The sequence below is a fragment of the Cibotium barometz genome, chromosome 25 (genome assembly GCF_041138505.1).
Source record: "Cibotium barometz isolate CiBa-2024 chromosome 25, ASM4113850v1, whole genome shotgun sequence".
NCBI lineage: Eukaryota > Viridiplantae > Streptophyta > Polypodiopsida > Cyatheales > Cibotiaceae > Cibotium > Cibotium barometz.
In genome coordinates, this window is record NC_141070.1 from 49,707,433 (window position 1) to 49,733,757 (window position 26,325).

At 45.3% G+C, this 26,325-nt stretch overlaps 1 protein-coding gene across 5 annotated transcripts in view; it reads left to right on the plus strand.

Annotated features, from left to right (window-relative positions):
* CCC1 (cation-chloride co-transporter 1) overlaps positions 1-23,207 on the plus strand; it is a 44,885-nt gene extending 21,678 nt beyond the window's left edge. For all 5 annotated transcript variants that reach the window (XM_086819702.1, XM_086819704.1, XM_086819701.1 and 2 more), the window contains 6 exons: positions 13,421-13,660; positions 13,779-13,890; positions 14,058-14,252; positions 20,901-21,301; positions 21,394-21,555; positions 21,780-23,207. In XM_086819702.1, coding sequence (XP_086675828.1) covers positions 13,421-13,660; positions 13,779-13,890; positions 14,058-14,252; positions 20,901-21,301; positions 21,394-21,555; positions 21,780-22,858 — 2,189 coding nt within the window. In that variant the 3' untranslated portion in view covers positions 22,859-23,207. The remainder of the gene's footprint in view (positions 1-13,420; positions 13,661-13,778; positions 13,891-14,057; positions 14,253-20,900; positions 21,302-21,393; positions 21,556-21,779) is intronic.
* The last annotated feature ends 3,118 nt before the right edge of the window (positions 23,208-26,325 follow it).

Here is a 26,325-nt window from a genome sequence, read left to right on the forward strand (position 1 = left end):
GCCCAGGGAGAAGGCGGCGGCGACAGTAGCGAAGAGAGAGAGAGTGCAACTGGAGAGGAGAGAGAGCATGGCGGCTGGCCCTTACTGGAAGGTTGAGGTCGTACGGCCTCCAGATCCCAGACGCAAGCGGCAAGACACAGGCACGTTGCACAGAAGGACAAAACGGCAAAAAAAAAAACGTATGGATCCCCGTACGGTACGGATTGGATCCGTACGTACGTTTTGATCCTACCTTGTTTCCTTGTGGGCTGGTTTATCACCACAAGTAATGTAAAGCTAGTGGTGCTATGAATGTGTTTACAAAGAAGGATGGACAGTAGAAGACATACAAAAATTCAATCATACACTAGCAATCTACTCAAAATCTGTATTTATTCTAAGAACCCAAGCCCAATTACACAACAGGAAGAAGTACAATGGCTTTGGAACTGACAAGGGATCAATGCTCTGATAGAAGCATCCCAAGTTGGCGGAAGATGTTGCTGGTTTCAGACGCGGGCTGTCTTTTGTTGATTGCTGCCTCCAAATGCAGGCATAGGCCCTCTCTGGCTACTTGACTGCTAAAGGAAGCGGCTTGACTGATTGATGACTAAATGAGGAGAGGAGGGGCCTATTTATAGGACCTTTCGGGGTCCTATAAATAGCAATCATACACTAGCAATCTACTCTAAATCTGTATTTATTCTAAGAACCGAAGCCCAATTACACAACTGGAAGAAGTACTATGGCTTTGGAACATACAAGGGATCAATGCTCTGATAGAAGCATCCCAAGTTGGTGGAAGATATTGCTGGTTTCAAACCCTGGCTGTCTTTTGTTGATTTCTGCCTCCAAATGCAGGCATAGGCCCGCTCTGGCTACTTGACTGCTAAAGGAAGCGGCTTGATTGATTGATGACTAAATGAGGAGAAGAGGGGCCTATTTATAGGACCTTTCGGGGTCCTTTTTGCTTGTCAGCCTGCTGGACCATCCTAGGATCATCCCCACAACAGCTCTAGGGCTGCCTGACGTGTTCTTGCTCAACCTGCCCTAATCTAGTGTACGGCCTACTTGATTGCCGGGCTGTCCACACGGTGTAGGTTAGTCATATTCTCCCCCAGTTGATCCATAGTTGTCTTCAGGTGCATGTCCTCTTGATAAGCCCTTACAGAGGGCGAGGCTTGTCCGTGAATTGGTTTCCATCAACCAAACCACGTCCTGAATCGGTTAACTTTTAAACTTTATGAGATGGTGGAGTATCTTTTGTTGAGAGCCTTTTTTGTACTATTGAAGAACCACATTTTCCAGTACCAGCACCTCTTAAAAGTTCCCCATCATCCACCAACTCTAGTTCATCTGCCTTGGGTGAAGCATCGAAGGCCGGTTTGTGGTACCTAGAAGATCACTTGCTCAACGTTAACCTCTAGTGCTGTTACGTACCTAGCACTAATCCTTGGGGTTAGAGATTAATCCAGCAGTGTTGGGGGAGCCATGCAGATTTAGGTGGCTAAGTTACATATTTAATAAATCCAAGGGTATTGACTATTTATGGTTGAATTGTTATTTAGTAGCAATAAACACTATATAAGTGAGTCTTGGGTTATTATTGATTCATTGTGGTCTGGACTTGGACCAAGAGGTTTACTCTTGCCATGGACTTGGCGGATCATGGGTAGTCTTGCTGAGGGCCTTTGTGGGTAGGCTTTGGTGGTATGGGACGCTAGGGCTACCTGTGAGAGTGGAACCTTAGCTTGTGGCCCGGGGGTGGTTCATAGTCGCAGCAATAAACACTATATAAGTGAGTCGTGGGTTATTATTGATGATTGGACTATTATATATAGCATCAATAAACACTATATATGTGTATCTTGGGTTATTATTGATTCATTGTGGTTTGGATCGGGACCAAGAGGCTTACTCCTGTCATGGACATGGTGGATCACGTGTGGTCCTGCCAAGGGCCCCTGTGGGTAGGCTCTGGTGGTATGGGATGCTAGGGCTGATTGGCATGGACCTGTGAGAGTGGAACCTTAGCCCCTTGCTCGAGGTGGTTCGTAATCACGAACCTAGGGTTGGGTGGTGATGCCTGCACTCCTTCTATTTGGTTTGTACTAATCTTGTTTTGGCTTGTGTACTAGGGTTGATCTATGGGAGGATCTCACACTTGGTATTAGAGCCATCCTAATCACGGAGGTGGAAGTAAAGCAAGATTTGTGTCTTTGGCATCATAGGAAATTGTGTCGTGAAGCCCATGTATTCCTCTTGATGATGTTTTTTATGGTTTGAGCGTTGGTGCTATTATGGTCTTTTGTCACGTATGGTTAGAGGGAAGCGGGAGGAAGAGGGTGTATGCTATTTTCTGGATATGCAAGAACAAGGCCATGTGTTGTGTTTTTAGACAGGTGTGTAGACGTCTCTCTCCCTCTCAACCCACGGCTTATGTGTATATTTGCTTCTCCACAAGATCATCTGTACCCTATGTAGGACCATAAGCGGGCAGCCTACAGTCATGTAGAGTAGACGTGTGTGGAAGACCAGGTAGGTGCACAAGAGAGCCAAGGGAACCTGCATATGAGGGAACAACTCAGATTAGGCCGGCCGAGAGAGGGAGAAGGTCATGCATAGGTCGGTTCAGAAAGAGAGCACACAGCCAATGGCAGAGGAACAACACGTGGCCAGTCCACAAGAAAAGCATGCTGTTTTTCCCAGCAAAACTCATTTATGGATAAACATGCACAGGCCGTTTTGGCAAAAACGGGTGCTGCTTTTTTTTAAATCGAAAAAACATATGTGGTGGCAGACGTTTTTTAAAATAAAAACCATGTGCAGGTCGTCGTTTTTTTAGAGAAAACCTTATGGGTTGTGCTTTATCTTGAACGGGCATGCTACTTTTATCAAAGCAAGTATAAAAACGCAAAAAAAAGCAAGCATACATTTCTTTTTTTTAATAGAGAAATATGTGTTGTTTTTTGGGAAAAAGCAGGGTGGCTTTTTTTTAAAAGGCATATCCATAGAGTTTTGCTCAAATGCACGAAAGCTTTAGAAAAAAACAAAAGCATACTCACCCTATATATAAAAAGCAAGTTTGTTCTTTCTCTCCATCATCACGCATAGCAAGAGCTAGAAACTTGCACATTTGAAGTGGCCAGCCCATACATCATGATTTCTGAAGGCTTTGGGCGCTTTTACCTGGTCAGGACAGCATACTATCTTCTTTTTTGTGTGCGATGGCGGATGCTCTATGCTTTGTTGACGATGTGTTAGATCATGAGGATGACCATCTTGTGGACGAGCAATGTGTCCCAAATAGTGAATCTTAGAAAGGAAAAATTCTTCTCGCATTAAGGAAGGGCTTGTGGTTATGAAGCTCTTTAAATACAATGGCCAAATGTTGGCAATGTTCCTACTCATTCTTGGAAAATGTCAAGATATGATCAAAAAACACATCTATGAATTTTCTGTTAGTAGTCATCTCCTGTCTATATACATTACACACTAGGGCCATTGTTGTGGGTGTGCCTACCCATTTAGGTGTTTCTCCATTTTCCCCACTTTCCATGTTATTTTTTCCAGTTTTGTTGGTCATGGGGGGGATTGTTGAGCTGGCCGACTGATTTGCTCTTGGCCGACTGGGTCTGTTGCAGCCCAACCTGCTTTCCTTTATTGGCTGACTTGGTATGAGCTGGCCGACTGATGTTTTTCCCAGTCGTGAGCATGTTGTCTGCTGTCGGCCTATTTTGGGCTGGCTACCTGCAGTCTAGGGTGGTATAAATACCACCCTTGCTCCCAGTGTCCCACTCCTTGTTTTGTATCATTGTACCAAATCTTGTGTATAGAGCAGAGTTTATACAGCTTCTCTCTCTCTCTCTCTCTCTCTCTCTCTCTCTCTCTCTCTTCTGCGTTTTGCTCTCTATTGCATTTGTCTCATATTTTCGCTATGCATTCCGACATGGTATTAGAGCCCCAGGTGGCTTGAAGCTTGGAGACAGTGGGACCTTGAGGGTTTACTGATTTGTGGTGCTAATTGGAGATTGCTTGGGTTGTTCAGGACTTGGAGATCGGGTAGAAGGCGGCCATCATCGTTAGACAGCCACCTTGCATATTATTTGCAGTCTCTTCTTTATTTTTTTTCCCACCCACCCTCCCTTCACAAGACTCTGTGAACCCTTGAGATGGCAGACTTGCTTGAGATGGCTGAGAAGCACGTGAAGATCCCTACTCTCCCCACATTCCTGATGGATCGATAGTTGGACGGGACCAACTACGGCATATGGAAGGTAATGATGGAGTTTGTCTTCGAGTCTTATGACTTGGCTGATTTCATTGTGATTGGTGTTCCCATGGTCGGAGTTGGAGGACGGAAGCTTTTACCCTCTACTCGGAAAGAACGGGAGGCTCCAGCTCAGTTATGGGATTGTGTCAATGCTTGTGTGCATTCTTTCATCTTCCTTAATTGCACACCACAGGTGATTAATCATATCAAACATATGACGTTGGCTAGAGGGATTTGGCAGCATTTGGCTTCTGTGTATAACAAAGTATCACCCATGAAGGGGATCTCCTTGGAAGTGTAGATGCAGGTGATGAATCTTGCAAAGTCTTTGACGATGTGGGAGCACATCAACAAGTTGCAAGCTCTTCAGCAGGAGGTTCTTCATGTTGCTAAGGAGATATCTTCAGAGGACATGGCCATCACTTTGCTGTCTCATCCGACCTCTCAGTACTCAGCTTTCTACTCCTCTTCGATCACCAGTGGCAGGCTCAACACCATCACATGGGAGGAGCTTGTACCTATGGTCTTGGACCAGGAAGAGCGTTTTACGAACCCTCCACAAGGCGGAGGTTCTGAGGCCTTGACTGGCCAGCGGTGGAAAGGCCTTAACAACAATAACAATAAGGGCAAAGGGAAGTCTTCTTCAGAGAAGTCTTCTGAGAAGAAGCCTGATTTAGAGTGTGATAATTTGAAGGTTGAGCGGACCTTTAACAATTGTGGCGAGAAAGGCCACTATTGGAGGAAATGTCCTAAGCGGAGTACCGAGAAGAATGCTGATTCTTTAGCTTCAGCTGCCAAGACTCCAGCTTTTGTGCACTTGGAGATTTTGGACACAGATGCTTCATCTTCTTCGAGCAGGGAGGTAGTTGGTTTCATCACCAGAGATACTCGGGAGTGGATTCTCGATAGTGGTGCTTCCAGGCACATGACTCCTTTTCGAGAGTTATTACAGGATTTTAAACTGCAATTAAGTCGCATTTTCATTGGCGATAATTCTAGTATACCGATTCATAGTGAGGGCAGGATGGAGATTATTCCTGATGGCAAAGGGGGGAAGCATTCCTCTGGTGTTCTGTACGTCCCAGCACTTGGTTTTTATCTATTGTCAGTGCATGAGGTTTGCAAGACTGGCTTCCGGGTGGAGTTTGAGGAGCATTCTGTTGCTCTATGAGACAAAGAAATAGGCCAGGTTGTATGGGAAGGCGAAGTGGAGAATGGTATCTACAAACTCTTTGCACTCTCTTCTCTGATAGGCACTCAGATCGGTGACTTGTGGCACTTCTGTTTTGGCCACTTGAATATGGATGCGCTGCGGTGGGCTTTCCGACATTTTCGATGCTCACGAAAAATGTGATCCATCATTCTATTGAACATGGCCGGGGCATTTGTGAGACCAAATGGCATAACCAAAAATTCATATAGCCCAAATGACATCTTGAATGCCGTTTTGTGTACATCCTGTGGTGCCACGTGCACTTGGTGATACCCATTGTTTAAGGTCAATGCGGCTGAAATATGCATGACCAACATCTATAACATGTATGCGGCCTTTATGCATAAAAGTAATCTTGTTGATTCTTACTCCATACATGGCTCTATGCAGTGATGCCATGGTTTCCCAAGCAAAACATCACATCCATTGAGTGGTGCAACCAAAAAGTTCTCATGATCGAGGTAACCTTGGATATGTATGCGTAACTCCCAATGATCGGTGTTACCTGCACTTTTAATGGGGGTCCCATGTCCCCTATTTCAATACCGCCATTTCCACAGAAATGAAATTATATGTGGCACAATCTAATAGTAGGTACTCAAACAGGTACACTTGGTGCCGGTTCATAGCTTGTACATATGGTACTGTAGAGGCATGACGATAGTGAGCATGTTATTGCATGTGCAGTAGGGTTTTTAGCTTGTGCTTGCAAGTACAATTTGGGTTTCAACATGTACTTGCAGATATAGTTAGAGTTTTAGCTTGTACTTGCAAGTATAGTTAGGGTTCTAGCATGTACTTGCAAGTATAGTTAGGGTTTTAGCTTGTACTTGTAGGTACAGTTAGGGTTTTAGCTTGTACATACAGGTAAGTTAGGGTTTCAAGCTGTACTTGTAGGTAGTCAGGGTTTTAGGTTGTACTTGCAAGTAGAGTAAGGTACATTAGGAAGCTACAACAATCACATCAGGTACATAGTCAGGTACAACATGTACGATAGGCAGCTACGACAAGTACAGTGGGCGGCTACAACACATACAATAGGTACACAGCTAGGTACAACAAGCTTAGTAGGTATAGGAGGCGCGGCTGTAGTAGGTACAATAGGTGCCCACAACAAGTACACACTGAAGCTAGTTGATTTTCAGATAAAGAGCAAGGGAGGGATGTGCCAGCGACCAAATGTGTGATAACATGAGAGAGAGAGAGAGAGAGAGAGAGAGAGAGAGAGAGAGTCGTGAAGGAAATTTGGTGCAGAGGAGGTGGAAGGGGTCCAATCCCCTCCTGCCACATGGCTTAGACATGATACCACCTATTCACATGCCACAAACTCAGTTGGAAGACAAGGCATTCACATGGTTCACGGGTGGGCGTCCCTTGCTTGTGAATTGGACACATCATAGCAAGCACTCACATTATATATATATATATATATATATATATATATATATATATATATATATATATATATATATATATATATATATATATATATATATATATATAAAATTTCGCATGACTTGTGTGTGTGTGTGTGTGTGTATACACACACACACACACACACACACACACACACACACACAAAACAAGTCATGCGAAATTAGTTTCAAGCAAGTAGCGAAGCGTGCATGTGCATTATGCAATGGATATATTTCCTGTTTGTGGAACTTGTAAATAGCAGGTCTGTCGAGCACGAAACTGTCTCAATGAGAAGTCTAAATTGGGATCCTTGACAGTGGGCTCCACGTACTGGCCACACTATGGGTGACACAAGGCCTAGTCTCTTGTAGGTGACTTGAGTCCCTGTCTCTGGACTTGCGACGCGAAGCTGCCTGGCCTCTCGTACCTTAGCACGAAATAGGGGAAGACCACTTGGGTGGCCAAATGGTGACATCTTGTTCTTGGAACCTTTAAATAGTAGGTCTTCTCGTGCACAGAACTGGCTCAGTGTTGGGATCCCTGACAATGGGTTACACGTCTTGGCCACACTACGGGTGACACAATACTTGGTCTCTTGTAGGTGGTGCGAATCTTGACCTCAATATGGATAACACGAAGCTCCTTGGCCTCGTGTACTTTAGGGGTAGACCACTTGGGTGGCCAAATGGTGATAGTTCGAGGTATCCTTAAGGGGAAGACCTTGACTTGCTGGCGGGAGCTGCAAAACAAACATAGCACTTGGGCAGATTTTTGAGCAGATTCTGAGAGACACTTTCAGGAAGAGTTCCCTCAAGGAGAGGACGAGTTTGATCTAGTGGCCAAATTTGCAGACGTGGACATGATGAATATGCCTTTTGACACATACGTACAACGCTTTAGGGAGTTGCAGTTTCGGGTAGGGATTATGGATGCTACGACTTTGTGTGTTTTTTTTTAAATCTAAGGACTTGCTCGAGATCACAAGCTTTAGGTGAGAGGAATAACCATAGCAAAACATTGGAGGATGCCATTTGGTATGCTAAGATTCATGAGAAGATAGTGGCTAGCTAGACTCAGAAGAACGTCTCTCAGAAACCTCAAGCCATAGAAACCTTTGAGCAGGTTTCTAGCAGGCGTAAAGGAAAGTTTAAGTCTGAGAAGGCTCCATAGAACCAAACCCAGACTTTGGACCCAATTTGAAGAAGGAACAAAAGCACCAATAGACCCCTTTAGAACGTTAGGGAGGGCATGTGTTTCACATGCGGTCATAAGGGCCATTTGAAGGCAAGTTGCTTAGGGGCCAAGAGCAAGGGAATTTTGGCCTGTGTATTAGGTTGATATCCCAAAAAAGATCTCCTTTAGTGTTTGCCATTTTCATCCACAGACTTTTGTGGACACAATTGAGCTTGCTTAGATGACGAAATTGAAGTACAACAATGGGAAAATGCAAACTACTCAATCCATCACTCCTAAATCAGAGCATTTGAGTGACGATGAAGTGCAATCCAGACCCAGTCCTAGTCCCAGCCCCAAATTCACTCACAATTTGTTGGAGCTTCTAATTCTCAAAGTAACACAACTTATGCCTGATCAAAAGGCCCATGAAGGCAAGATAGGTGGTTTCTTGTCTGCGCCTTAGAGGTAACAATGCATTTTAGAAGGAAAGCCAATGCTATTACTACCACATGGTTGGACACAACTAGGAGTCCTAACCCCACATTCAATCGCAGTTTGTTGGAGCTTCTAATTCTCAAAGTATACCTCTAGAACGTAGACCACAACTTATGCTTCATCAAAAGGTCCATGAAGGCAAGGTATGTGGTTTCGTGTCTGCGCTTTAGAGGAAAGAGAGGTTTTACTAGAGTATATGAGTGTCATTATAGAGCAAGCCACTAGGCATGCTTATTTAGAGTTAACTCCAATGGAAATAGATAAGAATGCATAAGGTTTTGGCACATGTATTAGGATGAATTCTGAAGCTCATCACCTTCATCTTTGTTGACTCTATTATTTGTAGGGAGTTTGAAGATAAGCACGAGGGAGACTTTACTAGAGTATATGAGTGTCATTATAGAGCAAGCGACTAGGCATGCTTGATTAGAGTTAACAGATAAGAACGCATAAGGTTCTGGCACATTTATAAAGATGAATTCTGAACCTCATAGCATTAAGTTAGTAATTTAGCATGTGGAGCTCATGCATGATTTCATTGTCACACCATTCATGGTTGCAAACACGATTTTAGGCATGAAGTGATTTTACAAGTTTAAACCCATACCAGACTCCATGTGTAGCATTTTGAAGTATGTATCTCGTCTAGCCACAATCTTGAGTGAAAGTGGCATTCCACATGTTCTTCTCACCTCTTTTTTATTATTATTATTTTTTTAATTTTTTGCTAGGAAAGAGGTCCTTCTATAAGTTACAAACATCAGCCATAGGCAAACTGCAAATGCTTCTTCTGATCTCTAGTGTGCAGGTGATGAGAAAAGTTAGGAATCGTGCTCACAATGCAAATGTCCCTCCAAAAACGTTAGAAGAGATTAGTACTTCTCAATTTGTAGTGTCATATGCTACTTGCAACTAATCATGTGAATGAGTTTTCGTAGGAAGATTTTGAGTTTGTGAAAGTTTGCTTGTAGATGAGATAGGCCAATGAGTATCGTTGTGATGTCAAGGATGATTGGATATATCTTTGAATTACGACGCATAGGCCGAAAGAGATGGGCAAGCAGCTTCAGACCCTTTACCATCGTGAAGAATTTCAACGTTTATGAATCTTCGCCTTTTGCCAAGTTGGACCATGCATGATATCTTCCACATCAATTGGTTTAAGCTTGATATGGGACCACCTCTTTTAGCCGCTTGAGATGAGCCATAGCAAGAGGTTCTTGATGAGGGATAAGTTTCTGTTTCCGTAGTGAATTGTCCTCCATGGCTTGACGACAAGTTTTTCCAAGGGTACCTTCATTGTTGATAGACTACTTGAAAGCAAATGCAACCTTGTCAACAAGTTGAGGAGGTGATGTTACGTGCACCTAGTGCAGTTAGGTGGTTCATGCAGGTGGCATGTGGACATATTTGTTCAGGTGGTTCATGCAGGTGGCATGTGGACATATTTGTTCTATAAAGTGTAAGTTTTGGGTTAGTGACGTGCAGTGAGCATTGGTGAGCCCTAGTCTGTCGCCAGCTAGCCATCAATGAGGAAGTGTGTAGTCCCTCACAGTTTTGTAACTCACTTGCAGTCGGAAGTATGTACAACTATTTAGGCAGCTTTTTATGCCAAGTGATGCGTATGTGGATAGTCAAAAGGAAAACTAGATAGTTGGACAACCCAGATGGACAAGGCAAATAGTTGAGCAACCCATTTGGGTATGTTTGGATCATAGTAACAGGAAACGGCAGTTTCCTAGCCAAAAGTTTGCGGAAATTCTGCTGCCTTTTCTTTTTTTTTTGGGGGGGGGGGGGGGGGTCCGTTTCGGTTTCCCCATTTCCTAATTAGTTAATTCTTCTTGGAAGGCCAAAGGCCACATAATATTGTATCCATTTTGTGCCATATATAGAATACACAGTCATCTCTCTCTCTCTCTCTCTCTCTTCTCTCTTTGTCTATGTTGATTGTTCTTGCATCAAGAGTTCCTATGCAATGCTTAGGGCTGAAAGAAGACTACCAGAACTTCCGCATGTCAAAGTGGTATTAGAGCATCAGGCTCAGCTATGCTAAATGCTGTTGGTGTCCTAGAAGAAGTGCATGTCCAAGAAGAGTAGCGTAGCATGTGTCAAGATCCTCAGAAGCTGGTCGGTGTCAGGCAAACCCAAGGGGAGGGTTTCATGAGAGTCGGTAGTCAGTTGGGGCTGCCAAGCAAGGCTTTTATGGAGCAACGCCCAAGGGATGATGTTCATCCAAGGGGTGGAGCCAAGGGTGCCAAGATCAGTTCCAAGAAGAAGGATTCGTGTTTGTGTTCAGCGACAGGGCAAGAAGGCAAGGGGACAAAGTGGAACGGATGGAATGAGAGTTTGGCAAGGTTTTCAGTGAATGGTTGCTCAGAAGGGAAGGATGACAAGTTTGGGAGTCCATGTGGAGACAAAGGGATGATGATAGTCATCCAAGGTCAAGGTTGGAATCCCGTCATCAATTTTTGAGCAGGGGATGCCATGTGCATGCACATGGACGTGGCTGATCCAAAGCTAATCCCTGATTTGCAGCAGATAAAACATCAAGATTTTTGAGCAGTAGCAGCTACCACATGCATGAGAAGGCCTATGTGTGGACCAAGATCCTGTCGGCCAGCAGTTTAGCATTCATCTTATAGGGTTGGCAGCATATATATTTATTGGTGTCCTTGGAATTGGCTGACAGCAGATCGGCCAGTTGATTTAGTCCTCCAGGAGTCTATAAAGGCAATGTTAGTGCTCATTGTAGATCATCTCACCCAGACAGGTTTATCCTTTTTGGAAGGCCTTAGGCCAAAGGCAACATAAAATTGTATTCCTTTTGTACCATATGAATATACTGAATACACATCCATCTCTCTCTCTCTTGTCTCTCTGTCTATGTCGATTGTTCTTGCATCGAGAGTTCGTATGCAGTGCTTAGGGCTGAAGGAAGACTACCAGAGCTTCCACATGTCACAATTTGTGTCCCCATTTCATCAATCACTAATCAGATCTTGCAAGCAAGCATCTGACATCAAGAAAGCACCCCAAGTGACAGCCCAGAACTTCTGCAGCAGCCCACATATCATGGCAGCCTTGTATTTTACTCAGATTCTTTTAATTGACTCTTGCAATAGTCTTTCTGAACTCTGAGCAGCCTTGCGTTTTGCTGAGATTCTTGTTATTCACCCTTGGGCTAGTCTTTCAGAATTTCATAATTCATAAGGCAACCTGTTGTGCACAGTTCCTATGTCATGTGCACATATGGATATGGCTGATTTCCAAGCTAAATCCTGATTGGGCAGCAGATAAACAAATGTTTAGGGCAGTAACCAAACCTTGACAGGCACTGGAAAGCCTTATCTGTGGACCACAACCCAGTCGGCCGCGCATAGGGGGCGGCACATCTCAGGTCGGCTGCAGATATCTTATTATTTGTCCATGGAACTGCAGTCGGCCAATCTCAGGTACACAAATCTCAGCCTCAAATGAGTACTTAGACACCCGCCTTTGAACCTGGCTCTGCATGCCTAATCTTGATCTTTTGTGGTGCACCCCAAGACAACTCTCATCTTGCATAAAACAAAGTGGGGGGGGGGGGGGGGGGGGGGGGGGGGGCAACGATTTAAAAGGGATATAGATGGTCTAAGCTGAATGTCTAAGGCAGCAATTTGAATGAAGATAAGAGTGCAAAGTGCACTGCATTTGCAAGCTGTACTATCATGTCCGAATTTCTTATGCTTTCAACAAGCAAGCAAGTCTATACATCTCACTTTAAGTGAGAAATCCTAGTGCATCATTACCCGAAACATGTTTTGCACAGTTGGCCTTTTCGTAGCGATTGATGAGATGAGCTTTAGTTTAGTATAAAGTGATCATGAAAGCCAGAAACTGCTTGCAAGGTGTTCATTCTACAAGGTGCTTGGCAGCTAGGTGTTTTGGATCATCACTATCCAACTCTTGAATCTTGAGGCAATATCACTCCTGCCTATTTCCTCCCTTGCCAAGAAAGGCTCATGGGCCTAAGTTCCTAAGCCAGCAACCCTATCATCCAGAGTGATAATCACATCACTAAATCCAAGGGAAATGATGTTACATAGGCTAGCTGAAGATGTGTGAACAAGGTGTTCCATTACCTAGTTTGGTGTATATACATACATACATACATACATACATACATCACACACACACACACACACACACACACACACACACACACACATATATATATATATATATATAGAGAGAGAGAGAGAGAGAGAGAGAGAGAGAGAGAGAGAGAGAGAGGATAACCAACTAAGGGCCCCCTCTATTCAGTGTAGTTGATTTACTTCTGAATTTCCAATAAGTACAAATATTAAGACATGTCATGTTCTGACTGTGGAACGGACCTCCTCTCATGAACAGAATGCTGGCCTAATTTCAGGCTGAACAAGGGGCGAAACTGCTTACCCTAGTAGGATGTCACATGGACTCCCCTCTATGTCTTCTTTCAGCCCTAAGCAACTGAATAGGAACCTTGATGCAAATCACCGACAAAGACAAAGAGAGAGAGAGAGAGAGAGAGAGAGAGAGAGAGAGAGAGAGAGCTGTATTTTCAGTATATTATATAGTACATAAAACTGTCCATAGGACTGTACAAAACTGTGGCCTTTTGGCCTTTCAAAAGATAACCTACAGACCTCCTACTGACTGACTCCTGGCCTGCCCTCAACTAAGGGTCAAATGAACTACAATTTCCAAAGCCTTGCCTTTTATAGGCTCTTGGAAAACTTAACATAGGGAAAGTTCAGGGAGGTCATGAATGCTTCATTAGTAACCAATATTCATCATCCTTCAAGGTCCTGATTGTATTCTCCTCGATCTTGTTCTTGGTTTTGCAGCCACTGTGACAGAAGTTCTGGCTCCATCTGCTTCAGGAACAAGCGCAGAAGCAGTAAACAGCCCTAATTTACATGATTTACAGGTGTACGGAGTTCTTGTGACTGTGGTCTTGTGTTTGATCGTATTTGGTGGAGTGAAGATCATTAATAAGGTTGCCCCAACATTTCTCATCCCTGTCTTACTCTCGGTGGTCTTCATCTTTATTGGCATATTTGCAGCTCGAAAGCACGAGAACTCAGGTGATGTTGAAATCTAATTCTATTCACAGATTATGGCATGCTTTTGCTTTTCTTAAGGGTGGTAACTTGATTCTAAGTTTTTTTGCTGTCTGTTTCGTTGCTTGGTGCTGGATATCAGGTATTACTGGTTTGAGGTTTAGCATTTTAAGAGAGAATTGGGGAGCTGAATATCAGAGAACTAATAGAGCGGGAATACCAGCACCAGATGGAATTTCTTATTGGGGGTTTGAGTAAGTCCACACTCCTTTTAATATAAATAGACTGATTGAATATGTGCACGTATGGGTATGTGTGTGCATGGACGTGCATGCACATGTGCATGCATACACTTGTCTATATGGTTTTTGCTCAGCACGGACATTGCATTGTCTAATAAAAATGCGTTTTTTTTTTCCAGTGAGTTATTGGGGCTTTTTTTCCCTGCTGTCACGGGAATAATGGCAGGTTCTAATCGATCTGCATCTTTGCGAGATACGCAGCGATCGATACCTAAAGGCACTTTGTCTGCCATTGCTGCAACTACAACATTGTACTTAATCTCTGCTTTTATGTTTGCAGCAGTTGCTACCAGGGAAGAGCTTCTCACGAACAGGTTTGCGTGTATTGTTATAATAGTCTTCTGGAACTTTTTGAAATAAGGGTTTTGAAAGTTTAAAGAAGTCCTGGCTTTCAATTACCAACGTGCGTGTAGCTTAGCGGTGTGGGCTTGTAACTTAGGGAGGGGAGGTTCTGAGTTCAAATCCCTGCAGGCCTCATTGGTGTTGTGGCTGCGTTGCAGCCACAAGTTTTAACACCTTCGGGAGGGAAGACCAAGCTGCCTTTGGGCAGGTACCAAATTGCGACTACAGAAGGTTCTACTTAAGGGGAAAAAGTCTTGGCATTCCATTCTGGTGTGAAGTGGTATTTATAAAAGGCTTCCAATAGACACAAAATGTCATATTAGCACTAATAGAAGTGCGATTCTTCAAACTAATTTAAAGCACAAAACTGAAAATATATAAAGAATAGGATGAGAATGATTGGGGAAGACAACCTAACCTATTGTATATTGGTTAATAACTGAACTTTTCTATGAGCAGAACAACAAGACACCAAGCCACAAACATGTGACAGAAACAATGTTACTTTTTCTACTGTTCGCCAGCCAGTGGGTCGGATGCGGGGTCGAAGCTATGCTGCCACCTCACAAAGAAGGCTTGGGCCGTGCGTAGTGCGACAGGGCTCAGCTGCATGACTCTAACTGACGCCGTTGGTGAGTCAAACTCAACCTGGTAGTAGCCGTGCTCTAAAGGATGAATATCGGTGATCTTTACAGGCGCTCCAAGGAGGCTAGCTTGTAGAAGATCCCTGAGTTGTCCGCACGCCAGGCGGCTACCAACAATCGTGCACACTAGAGTGAAGGCCTCTAGGGATGCAACCGTCGAAGCGAGGAGCTGGAGGTCCGCATAGGCAAGAGACGGCGGCCTCGGTCGGGGGTGACGGAGCGGTTGCCATGGAGTCGGCTCGAGGGGTGGCCGAAGCTTGCCGAAGGATAAAATGCCCAAGAACTAGAAAAAACTACCAGATGAGAATGGAGCGGATGAGTTGGGAGTGGAGAGTTGGAGCCGAAGGGGGGGGGGATTGGAGAGGCCGCGGGGAAGAGGAGGGAAGTGAGGGAGGGGGGAGGGTGAGGGGAAGCTCCACTGGAGAGGGTGGGGAACAAGGTAGGGGTGAAGAGGGAAAGGGAAGAGCGCCGAGGTTCGTGGTGGCTATAGTAGCGAGCTAAAGCGAGGGGGCGCAGGTGGGGACAGAGTGAAGGGAGGGGAGGAGGCAACGCGAGAAAGAAAGGGTGCAATGGCGAGGGTAGGGAGAAATGAGGAGAGGGGGCGTAGGCGGGGCTAGAGAAAAAGGAGGAGAGGCGGTGCAGGCTGTTCGAAGGGAGCAGGGGCAACAAGAGGGGGCAAAGGCGGGGGCAACGCAGTTTGAAGGGGGGGTTTGGGGGGAGCTCGCAGATGCTAGCGGTGTTCCTGCTTATTCTTTTGAAAAACACACTTCTGAATTTTCGATGTTCACGGAAAATGCGATCCATCATTCTATTGAACGTCGTCGGGCAATCGTGAGATCAAACAGCATAACCAAAAACTCATATAACCCAAATCACGTCCGGAATGCCATTTTGTGTACATCCTTTGGTGCCACACGCACTTAGTGATACCCACTCTTAAGGTCAATGCGGCTAAAACATAAAGACCCATCAAGTTTATCGAGGATGTCATCTATGCGCGAGATTGGAAACTGGTTCTTGATGGTAAGCTTGTTTAAAGCGCGATAATCCACACAGATACGAAAGGAACCATCCTTCATATGCACTAAAAAGACCGGTGAGAGCAATATGGTGAAGAGCTTAGTTGAACCAAACGTCGGTCCGAAAGTCCCGTCAAATGTTTCATAATCTCCTCTTGTGGTGCTCCGCGTACCCTATATGCGGTATTTGGTGGGGAGCTACCTGGCACCAAATCAATGTGGTGATCCTTAGGTCTCTCAATAGGTAACTCTCTTGGCAATGCATCTGCAAAGCAATCTTTGTCTGCATCTAAAAATTTCAGTCTATCACTCCTAAGGGTGTCTACTTGCACATCATTATTTTTAACATTTTCATGTACAAAAACAAGTAGGCAAAAACACTCTTTGTCATTGTTTTATTAATTTGAAGCGTTTTCCTCTTGGCCATCTGCAACAACATGCATGCGGCCCTTATGCATAAAAGTAATCTTGCTGGTTTTATACTCCTTGAGTGGCTCCATGCGGTGATGCCACGGTTTTCCCAACAATACATCACATCCTTGCAATGGTGCAACGAAGAAATTCTCATGATCAAAGTAATCCTGCTGGTTTTATACTCCTTGAGTGGCTCCATGCGGTGATGCCACGGTTTTCCCAACAATAGGTGTGAATGTCTTGGTGCACCGTCTCATAAACAATACATGCGTCAACATTTAAAATATAATAGCCACGATGCACAAAACAATTGAAAGATACATCATTGCACAAAATAATCTGCAAGAGACAAGCTTTGCACAGTACACCACCACTGGGGCAAGCACAAAATAATCTACAAGAGACAAGCAGTGCACAATGCATCACCACTGGGAGGGCTTGTCAGCTAGATAATCCAATGCAATGCAAGTATGAAGACAAGTCACCCAAACAAAAGTGTGTCGGAGTAGATTCTCGATGCCGGACTCATCGAATGAGTCAAAGTAGCCTGGCCACCAGCCTCTTACACCCGAAGGGGAGTGAACACGCAACTGTCGTTTCGAGATGCACAAACAAGTGCTCTCGTACGAGAGCCGGGCGCACATCCTCGTAGAGACCGTGGCTCAAGCCTCCTTGGTGCAAGTACACAAACAGGTACATGCACATGAATTGGTACAAGTACACAAACAGGTACTAGTATGCGGTTTCCAATAGCAAGTACTCAAACAGGTACACGCAGAGTCGATTCACAACCAGTACATCTGGTGCAGTAGTACTACTGTGAGTACTGGTTTCCAGCAAGTACTATAGATATGGTAGCGTTTCCAGAAGGTACTGCGGGTACAGTAGGGTTTCTAGAGCAAGTGTACTTGCAGGTACAATAGGGTCTCCAGTCGGTACACCAGGCAAAAACAAGTCACCCGAAAATAGTTTCAAGTTGGTTGAGATGCATGCAGTATGCAATGGATATATCCCCCGTTATTGGAACCTGTAAATAGCAAGTCTTCCTAAGCATGGAACTTGCTCAGTAGGAAGCCTAAAGTTGGATCCCTGACAGCGGGTTCCACGTCTTGACCACACTACCAGTGACACGAGGCCTGGCGTCCTGTAGGTTACGCAAGTTGGGGCCTGAGTACGGGCGACACGAAGCTCCTAGGCCTCCCGTACCTTGGCACGAAATAGGGAAGACCACATGGGCGACCAAATGGTGATACTTGGTGTCTAGTTGAGACACTTCACAATGGATTGTGAGGGGCACTCTAGTTTGTTATCTTGGATGCTAGGTGTCCAGTTGAGGCACTTCACAGTGGATTCCGAGGGGCATTGATATCTCCCCGGAGCAGCGCTAGCCCCTCTTCTTTTGAGCATTGATATCTCCCCGGAGCAGCAGCTAGCCCCTCTTCTTTTGAGCATTGATATCTCCCCGGAGCAGCAGCTAGCCCCTCTTCTTCAAAGCATTCGAAAGAAGCTATTATATTGGAGTACAGCTAGGCTTTCCTTAGTTGGCAGGGTCGTGGTGGCGAACTAGGTTCTTCTCGCCACCATGTGGTACATCACTTCCTATTGGGCCTTCTCCTGGGCTTGCATTGGTTAGGTTTAGCAGTGATCCGCAACTTTCTGTGGGTTGGCAGCGAAATGGGAGGCTTGCCTGGGCCGAGGTGGCTTGTACAGTGACCATTTAGCCTCGACGCACCGGAGGGGAGGCATCATCGACCCCTCCATTAAGAGCTGTGCCCTTTTGGGCAAGTTGATAGTTCATGGCCTTCTTCCGGGCGGCGAGCCCCGGAAGGACTTCCTCGCTAGGTTCTTCGCCCACACCCTGATTTTGGAAGGCCTTTGGTCCCAGCATACGAGATGGATCGGGAGATGCGGGCTCGTGGCAAGGATAGATTTGTATACAGTTTCTTGTGCGCTTGGGATCATCCCAAGTTGGTCCTGCTCCTATTGCATTTGAGGAGCGTCTCCAATAGCCTCTTATTTGGAATCCTCTGGTCTTTTTGTTGAAAGAAAGGAGGAAGGGAATGACTTGTTAGCGTGGAGTCGGGACTCGGGAACATGGGACATCGTTGACATGGAGTCCAAGACATCGGTGAAGGTCACCATGGAAGCTTGCATGAGCAAGGTTTCAATTGATATTGAGTAAAAGATGATAAAAGTTGTCTTTACAACTTGGCCTTATAATTGTCTTATATACCGGGTACCCTTGGCCACTATTCACACTTAGTAATACCTTGGCCCCCACATTAGGCCATGCCCAAGCCCATAGTTCATTAGCACTTTGTTACATTTACCCAATGGTCATATGCTGGGGACTTGCTCATGTATATCATGGGGAGCTTTGAGCATGGATTCCGCTAGGTCACTTGGAGAGGCCTACAAGAGGAGCCTCACTGGGATTCGGGGTAGGGATAGACTTAACCTCGACATTGACTCTTCTATCCCTCCGGAGAGTGGTTGGCCCGATCCCGGACTCTCCTCCCCTTAGTGGTTGGGAGTGTTCACCAAGCATGACATATCTTTGGCAGTCTATGCATAGTCACATGGGATGCGAAATGGGAACGGGGAACGGGGACGGAAAAGATTGAGAATGGCCATTCCCTGTGACTATAGAGTGACATGGGACGTGAATGGGAACGGGAAGATGCTGCCATCCCCAACATTCCCGACTCTAAAAATGCCCATTCCCTGTGACTATGAGTCTATGGCATGGATGAGAGCTCTGCCTTATTCACCTTCTCTATTGGACCTCATTGTAGACTTGAGAGAGCATAGCTCCCTATGGAGGACTTCAAGGGATGCACCTTGCAGAGGGTGAGGGTGATTGGTTTCCATGCGCATGAGTGGCACATGCCCTCCACCAGACAAGGTGCCCAAAGAGAGATTTTGGCGTTTGTGGATTTGGGAGGGCTGTCCTCTCTTGCGTCTCCAGTGGGACCTTAGGGAGTGGACATGGCATGATCCAGATGAGAGGGGGGAGACTACTGGTACCCCCTTTTCTGCCTATACCGCACGGCTCGAACGGTTGGGCCGTAGGATCCAGATGCAAGAGGTTGAGGGCACTCCAGCATGGCATATCTGGAGAGCTTGATGGAGCGAAGTCATCGAAGGCACCCTCACCTTGCCAACGGAGTCCATTCGGAGCATTTGGCTCGATATCATTCATACCCTTCGTGGGGACAGTGGGGTTTGGGGTGGTTTAGCGCAGTGAGGCCTTTTTGAGGATATGGTGTCACGGTCCCTTTCTCTCTTGACACAGATAGTGGTGGTTAGCCTACTTGGCATTATAGACCAGGTGTGTCTTTCCCCCATTGTATGAGATGGCTTTCACCTCCTAGAGCAGTTAGTCGGAGGAGAAGAGCATCTTGCCCCCTCTTTATGTTTCTTGACTCTCGCCTCCCACGAGGAACCGAGGTTGTACCTAGCCCTTATGGCTGTTTCTCTTGGTAACTAATAGAAGGATCTTTTTTTCGGGAAAAAAAATCAAGAGGGAGTTTATTTATAACAGGGGCGACATTAGAAACACTTATAAGTGTTGAGACAAGTGGTGCCGAAGCGTAGCACTAGGAGATTTCCACAAAATGGATAGACAGGAGGTCCTTCCTCACCTTAAGGTTTTGGGGGTCTAGATTGCTAGACCGACTTGGTTTTCAGAAGTCCAAGAACCTCAAAGATTATTTGATTGAAAGTGACTTGATGTATCCTAAAGAAAAGGGGGAAAAAGAAGGGGGAGATTGGCTAGGTGTATTTTTTGTGCACCCAACCCTAACCGAAATCCACTCAACATCAATAGAAAGTGCTTGAGCTTTAAGGTGAAGTCAGATTGCATAGAATTTGAATGGTTTGCATGAACCTGCACCTACTCTTGGGCGCTGATGACACGAGTGGGAATGTCATAGCACATAGGCTGTCTATTATGCTATACATGATGGAGGTGATGATTTGAAGCTTTGTGAGCATACTCTCATGGAGTTAATTTCTCACTTTGATTTTTGTAGAGTTTCGGAAATAACTTGAACTTTGTAGTGGCATTTGTTAGTTAAATAGGGTGAAAGAAGGCTGATGTGACACATCCAAAAGCTGCTGGGCATTAGTTTGGTCAAACCTAAAACAAAACCCATACAACTAGAGAAAGCAGTGATCAAGCTTCCAGATGGAGTGGAGGATTGCACAGAAAGATGGATTCAAGTTGAGTATCTTGATGTACTTTTTAAGGAGCTCGGGGGTTGGTGTGCCTGACTCGAAATCCAACCTCGAGAGAAAGAATCAGTGCTTAAGCCTCCACTGGTGGACTGCTTGGTGTTTGTCGATCAACGGTTAGGTGGTTGAACTCCCAAGAAGCATCACAACCCCACCCAAAACAAAAAAAAAGGGAAGGAGACTTCAATCTCCTTCTTCTGTCTATTTTACTTCATTGCTGAGGGACAGTTCGTAAATTTTGCATTAAATGGTTGTACATACCCTTGTATGGGAGATTAGCAATCATAGTCTTTCCTTTTTTCTGCAGGCTGCTTACAGCTACACTGGCTTGGCCTGTGCCTGCTGTAGTACAGATTGGTATAATTCTTTCGACTCTTGGAGCTGCTCTGCAGAGTTTAACAGGGGCTCCTCGTCTACTGGCTGCCATTGCAAACGATGATATACTTCCAGTGTTGAAGTACTTCAAGGCCCCAGACAGCGTGGAACCACATCTTGCAACTCTATTTACCATGCTTATTTGTGCTGGTTGCGTTATTATCGGCAACTTGGATCTTATCACCCCTGTGATTACAATGTTCTTCCTCATGTGTTATGGGGGTGTGAATTTATCATGTTTCCTGCTTGACTTGCTTGATGCGCCAAGTTGGCGTCCTCGTTGGAAGTTCCATCACTGGAGCCTCTCACTTGTTGGAGCCCTGCTCTGCATGGGTAAAAATTATTTTTTGTCATTTAAACTTTGTTTGTGTAATCTTTAATTTTACTAATTTAGCAATTACTGATCAATCCTTTGCTTTTAACAGCTATCATGTTCTTGATATCATGGTCATTCACTGTTGTGTCACTGGCCTTGGCAAGCCTTCTTTACTACTATGTGAGTGTGAAAGGGAAAGGTGGCGATTGGGGTGATGGTTTTAAAAGTGCCTATTTTCAACTTGCATTACGAAGCTTACGTACCCTTGGAGGTCCGTCTCTGTGCTTTATACCCATCATTCCTTCATTTATCAGTGTTCTGTAAAAATTACTGAACTTTATCGCGGTAAAGCAGTGGAATGTGTACATTCCAGTACATTCCACTGCGTTGAAAAAAAGCTTAGTGTATATTTATGGCTTTTGGTAGAGTTCAGTGCAAAGGCTACTAGATAAATGATGTTTACTGAAGGGAAGTTCTGATCATGTTTTCTTGCAGCAAATCAAGTTCATCCTAAGAACTGGTACCCTATACCGTTGGTGTTCTGTAGGCCATGGGGTAGCCTACCTCAAGATGTGCCCTGTCATCCCAAGCTTGCAGACTTTGCTAACTGTATGAAGAAGAAAGGTCGTGGCATGTCGATTTTCTTGTCCATTATGGATGGAGAATATAGAGAGAAGGCTGAGGAAGCTCGACATGCATGCAAACTTCTGAGTACATATATTGACTATAAAAATTGTGAAGGTGTAGGTGAAATAATTGTGGCTATGAACATGCGAGAAGGTTTTCGTGGGGTCATACAAACAATGGGATTAGGAAATTTGAAGCCAAACATTGTTGTCATGAGATATCCAGAGATATGGAGGGAGGAGAATGCCAGTGAAATCCCAGAGAATTTTGTAAGCATGATTGATGATTGCATCACTGCAAACAAGGCAGTTGTGATCGTGAAGGGTCTTGATGAGTGGCCAGGAGAGTTTCAAAAGCAGTATGGAACAATTGATCTCTATTGGATTGTACGGGATGGGGGTCTCATGTTGTTACTGTCACAGCTACTTCGTTCTAAAGAGAGTTTTGAGAGCTGCAAGATTCAGGTTTTCTGCATTGCCGAGGAAGACACATCAGCAGAGGAACTGAAAGCAGATGTGCGCAAATTTCTATATGATCTTCGCATGCAGGCAGAAGTGATAGTTGTCACAATGAAGTCTTGGGAGGCGCATCAAGAGGACCAAGAAGCAAAGATGGGGAGGGATGATACTGTGGAAGCTCTCTCCAAAGCAAGAAAGAGGATAGCAGTGGAAGCCTCTGAGTTAAAGAAGTCTAGCCACATCAGGGAACAGGATCTGGTTTTCAATGACCAGCAGGTGAACAAGTTTCTATATACAACCTTGACATTAAATTCAATCATTCTGAGGTATTCTCGAATGGCAGCAGTTGTATTGGTCAGCCTTCCCCCACCACCTCCCCGCCACCCTGCTTGCTTCTATATGGAGTACATGGATTTGCTTGTGGAGAGCATTCCTAGGCTGCTGGTTGTACGAGGATACAGAAGAGATGTGGTAACCATTTTCACGTAGAGGCAGCTAACTTTTGTTGTCGTCCTTTCTACTCTATTTGTTTCTCATCAGTTTTGGATGGCATTTGGCATCTAATTGCATGGGAGGGCATCCATATAGGACCGTTGAGGGTCTTCCACCACGAGTCAGGTCTCACACAATCTTCAAGTCTGCTCTGTACTTACATTCTTTGGCTGCCCTTTTTGGGGAGCATGTAATTTTAGAGAAATGAAGGTCGTATGTAGCGAGTCATACCCAAGCCTGACAGCATTTTCATCGATATGTAATGGTGGGTACTATGAATTTTTGTGTTGGCAGAGTTGGCAGTGTGAGAGATGAGAAATATATGATCTTTTAGAGAATCTTCATATGTCAGCCTAGCATTATCATGACTACATTCTTAGAAAGTCTGCCTGTTTTAGGGCTTGTGTGTGTGAGAGAGAGAGAGAGAGAGAGAGAGAGAGAAAGAAAGAAAAAAAGAAAGCTGTATTAACGTCTACTAGAGGCTGAACTCGACCTATGAGACAAATCAATGTACAACTGTCAATGTCTTCTGGATGTCCAGAAAAAAAAAAGGACAAAATGAACATGAAATAAAGTATGAAAGTACTGAGCTAGTGGGGGTGTGTGATGGATGGAGCACTACTGCTAGAGGCTCAGTATGCAACCTATATGCGTAGGGTATACAAGAATGCAATGCAGATCTGTCTAGCTCCAACCAGTACCATAATGGGGGTGTAATATGTGATACATAGGCGATGGCGAGGCAAAAATACCTTGGAGCATGATCTCCGGGTGTGAGTGTAAGTGAGCTAGCCGCTCTTGGATATGGTGCTGATGTCGAGCCCGTATCTCTGTGATCTCCCTCTGATGTAGTCTGGGAGTCTGGTAGCCTAGTGCTCTCGGTCTCTGTCTGGCTCAGAGGTCCGCAGCGCATGCTGAAGTGTAACCCCCTCCTGTGTCAGGGTAGGCACTGGGATAGATCTCTGGAAGAAATCAGTGAGCTGGAGCTGTCGCCCACCTCTCCCTGTGGTATGAGTCCGTATCAGTGTCTCTCTGTGGCGCGCTGTCTCTAACAAGAACTGGTCAAATCTGCACTGGTCTATGGACTCCATGATCTGGCGGAGTGAGGGATGTCTATTGAAGATGGTGGTGTCTCTCTCTCTAATGGCACTAAATGCTCTGCATCTGAATACATAATGTTCCTCACTCTCAACCTCCTCCTGGCATAGTCTGCATATCCTCTCTGCTCTGGGGATCCGTGCTGCCCTACCTGCCTCAATCTCAAGCTGGTGTGATGACACTCTGAGGTGGCCAATCGCCACTCGGGCACTGGGAGGCATGTACACATCCATGTATCCAGGTCTCTGTATGAATCCATCCGTTGAGATATGCATAAATTGATCTCTGTAGTATAGCATCTTCGGCGGTAGAGGCTGACTGGGTGTAATCCAAGTCTCTTGAGTGTATCGTTGCCATAAATCTTACCGAAGGACTTTGTTCCTCTCACTGTGAGAGAGCTGGATGTGTGGTGCATGTGTATCATACTGGAAAGGTGGCAGGTGATCTATGTCGAGACCATGCTGAGTGAGCCACTGTATCATCTGTGAATACCATGATCTCCTATCTTCACTCTCTGCGAGCTGCCTGGACGCCTCAAAAGCTCTATGTGAGAGTCGATCTGATGGCATATCTCAGATCCTCTGTATGAAGCAGATCGTCTGGAAGAGGGCCTCTACTAGCATAGGAGGTGCAACAAACTCCTTCCGGACAATGTCATACGGGACGGAGGGTGTACTGCGGATCATCCGTGAGAGCATGAGAATCTGAGGCCTCTCTATCTGAGACCATGTGGAGGTGGCGAGCCCAGGTGCCCATACTGCTGTAGCATACATCAAAGCAGGGGTGACTAGTGTGTCAAACAACCACCCCTTCGTGCGGGGCTCTTGGAAGTGTGCTTGGTGACATTGTCTCTATAGCATGGCCAGAGCTGCATACCCTCGTGTGAGTCTACTATCCCTCGCTGCCTGTGCCATAGTAAATCTTCCTGGCGGAGTTGTAAAATGTAATCCCTAGGTACACATATGAGTCTACCACCTCTACCTGTCCTCCTGCGAGTGTGAAGATGGCCTGTCGTTGAACCGGCCCTGAGGGGTGGAAAATCATGGCCTTGGTTTTCCCAAGGTTCACTGTAAGCCCCCTCTGTGTGCAGAAGTCATCGAGTGCATGGAGATGGTGCTGTAGTCCCATCCGCGACTTAGAGACCAGAATAATATCATCTGCATATAGCATAATGTGGACTGTGGTACCTGAGATGTCTACCCCGTCCCCACCACCGTGCATACTGTCCTGGAGTACTAGAGTAACCAAAAAGCATCTCATAATCATGTGCCTCCACCAGATTGTTCATATGGCCCTCCTGCAGACTGGAAGGCTATTGTGTTCATTTCTGGCATGTCTCAGAGGATGCATATCACATTGAATGAAAAATGTGATGGTGATGAACTCAAGTCGATCACATGGACTGAAAGGGTAGAGATTGGCTATTTGAAGGGGTGCACCTTTCCTGATGGTGCCCTTGAGAGTGCTTTACTCTCGTTATTAGAAGACAAATGCGGTTGCATCCATACGAGGTAGAGGAAGGAGAGGCTGAGTCATAAAAGCACTTATGGACGCCCAGCTTACTATGGGTCGTGCAGGATATTTCATTAACCTTTTTAGAGAGGGATGTGGATGATTGTCCCGGTTCATACAATATAGTCTTGATGGAAGAGGTAGTCGGTAAACTCTTCGTTTTGAAAATACTGGAGCTACAGCTTTGCGAAGAAAGCGTTTGTCTCACGGGGCGAATCTCGGTGTCTCGAAGTACGAAATATCAGAGCCTTGGTGTTGGTGTAAGATCAAGGATACCTCATTTGCATATAGCGAAATCCGGCTGTGTAATGTATACATACTATTATCTCATCCCCTTCTGTGTTTTTTTCTGATTTTGTGTCTCGAGGTGAAGTTTATCGCTGGTCAAGTTCATGATCGAATTTCTGACAATCTGGGTTTCCTAATGCAGCGTAAACAGAAGTAGAAAAGGGAAGTTATCCATGATCAAAATAACAATTGAAGAATTCTCAATAATGCCAAGATAGTAAAATCTCTTTTCCCCCCTCTCTCTCTCTCTCTCTCTCTCTCTCTCTCTCGTCTTTGCGCAGTCTCTGTGGGCCTCTTGGATGGGCTTGTGTATCTCACAGGCAGGAAGGGCCAAGTGGGCCAGAGAGGGCGGAAGTGGGGGCACAAGGAGGGGTCAAGGAGTGGATGGAGAGAGAGAGCCCCTTTGTTACAAAGGTGAGAAAAGAGAGAGGCGCGGAGAGAGAGAGAGAGAGAGAGAGCCACTTAACGTTGACTTTATTGATCTAGAGAGACCAATCGACAGAACTTGAAACCAGTCCATGTCATCTCAAGGGCAATCCCACTAGCCATTTCTACCCCATGATGGG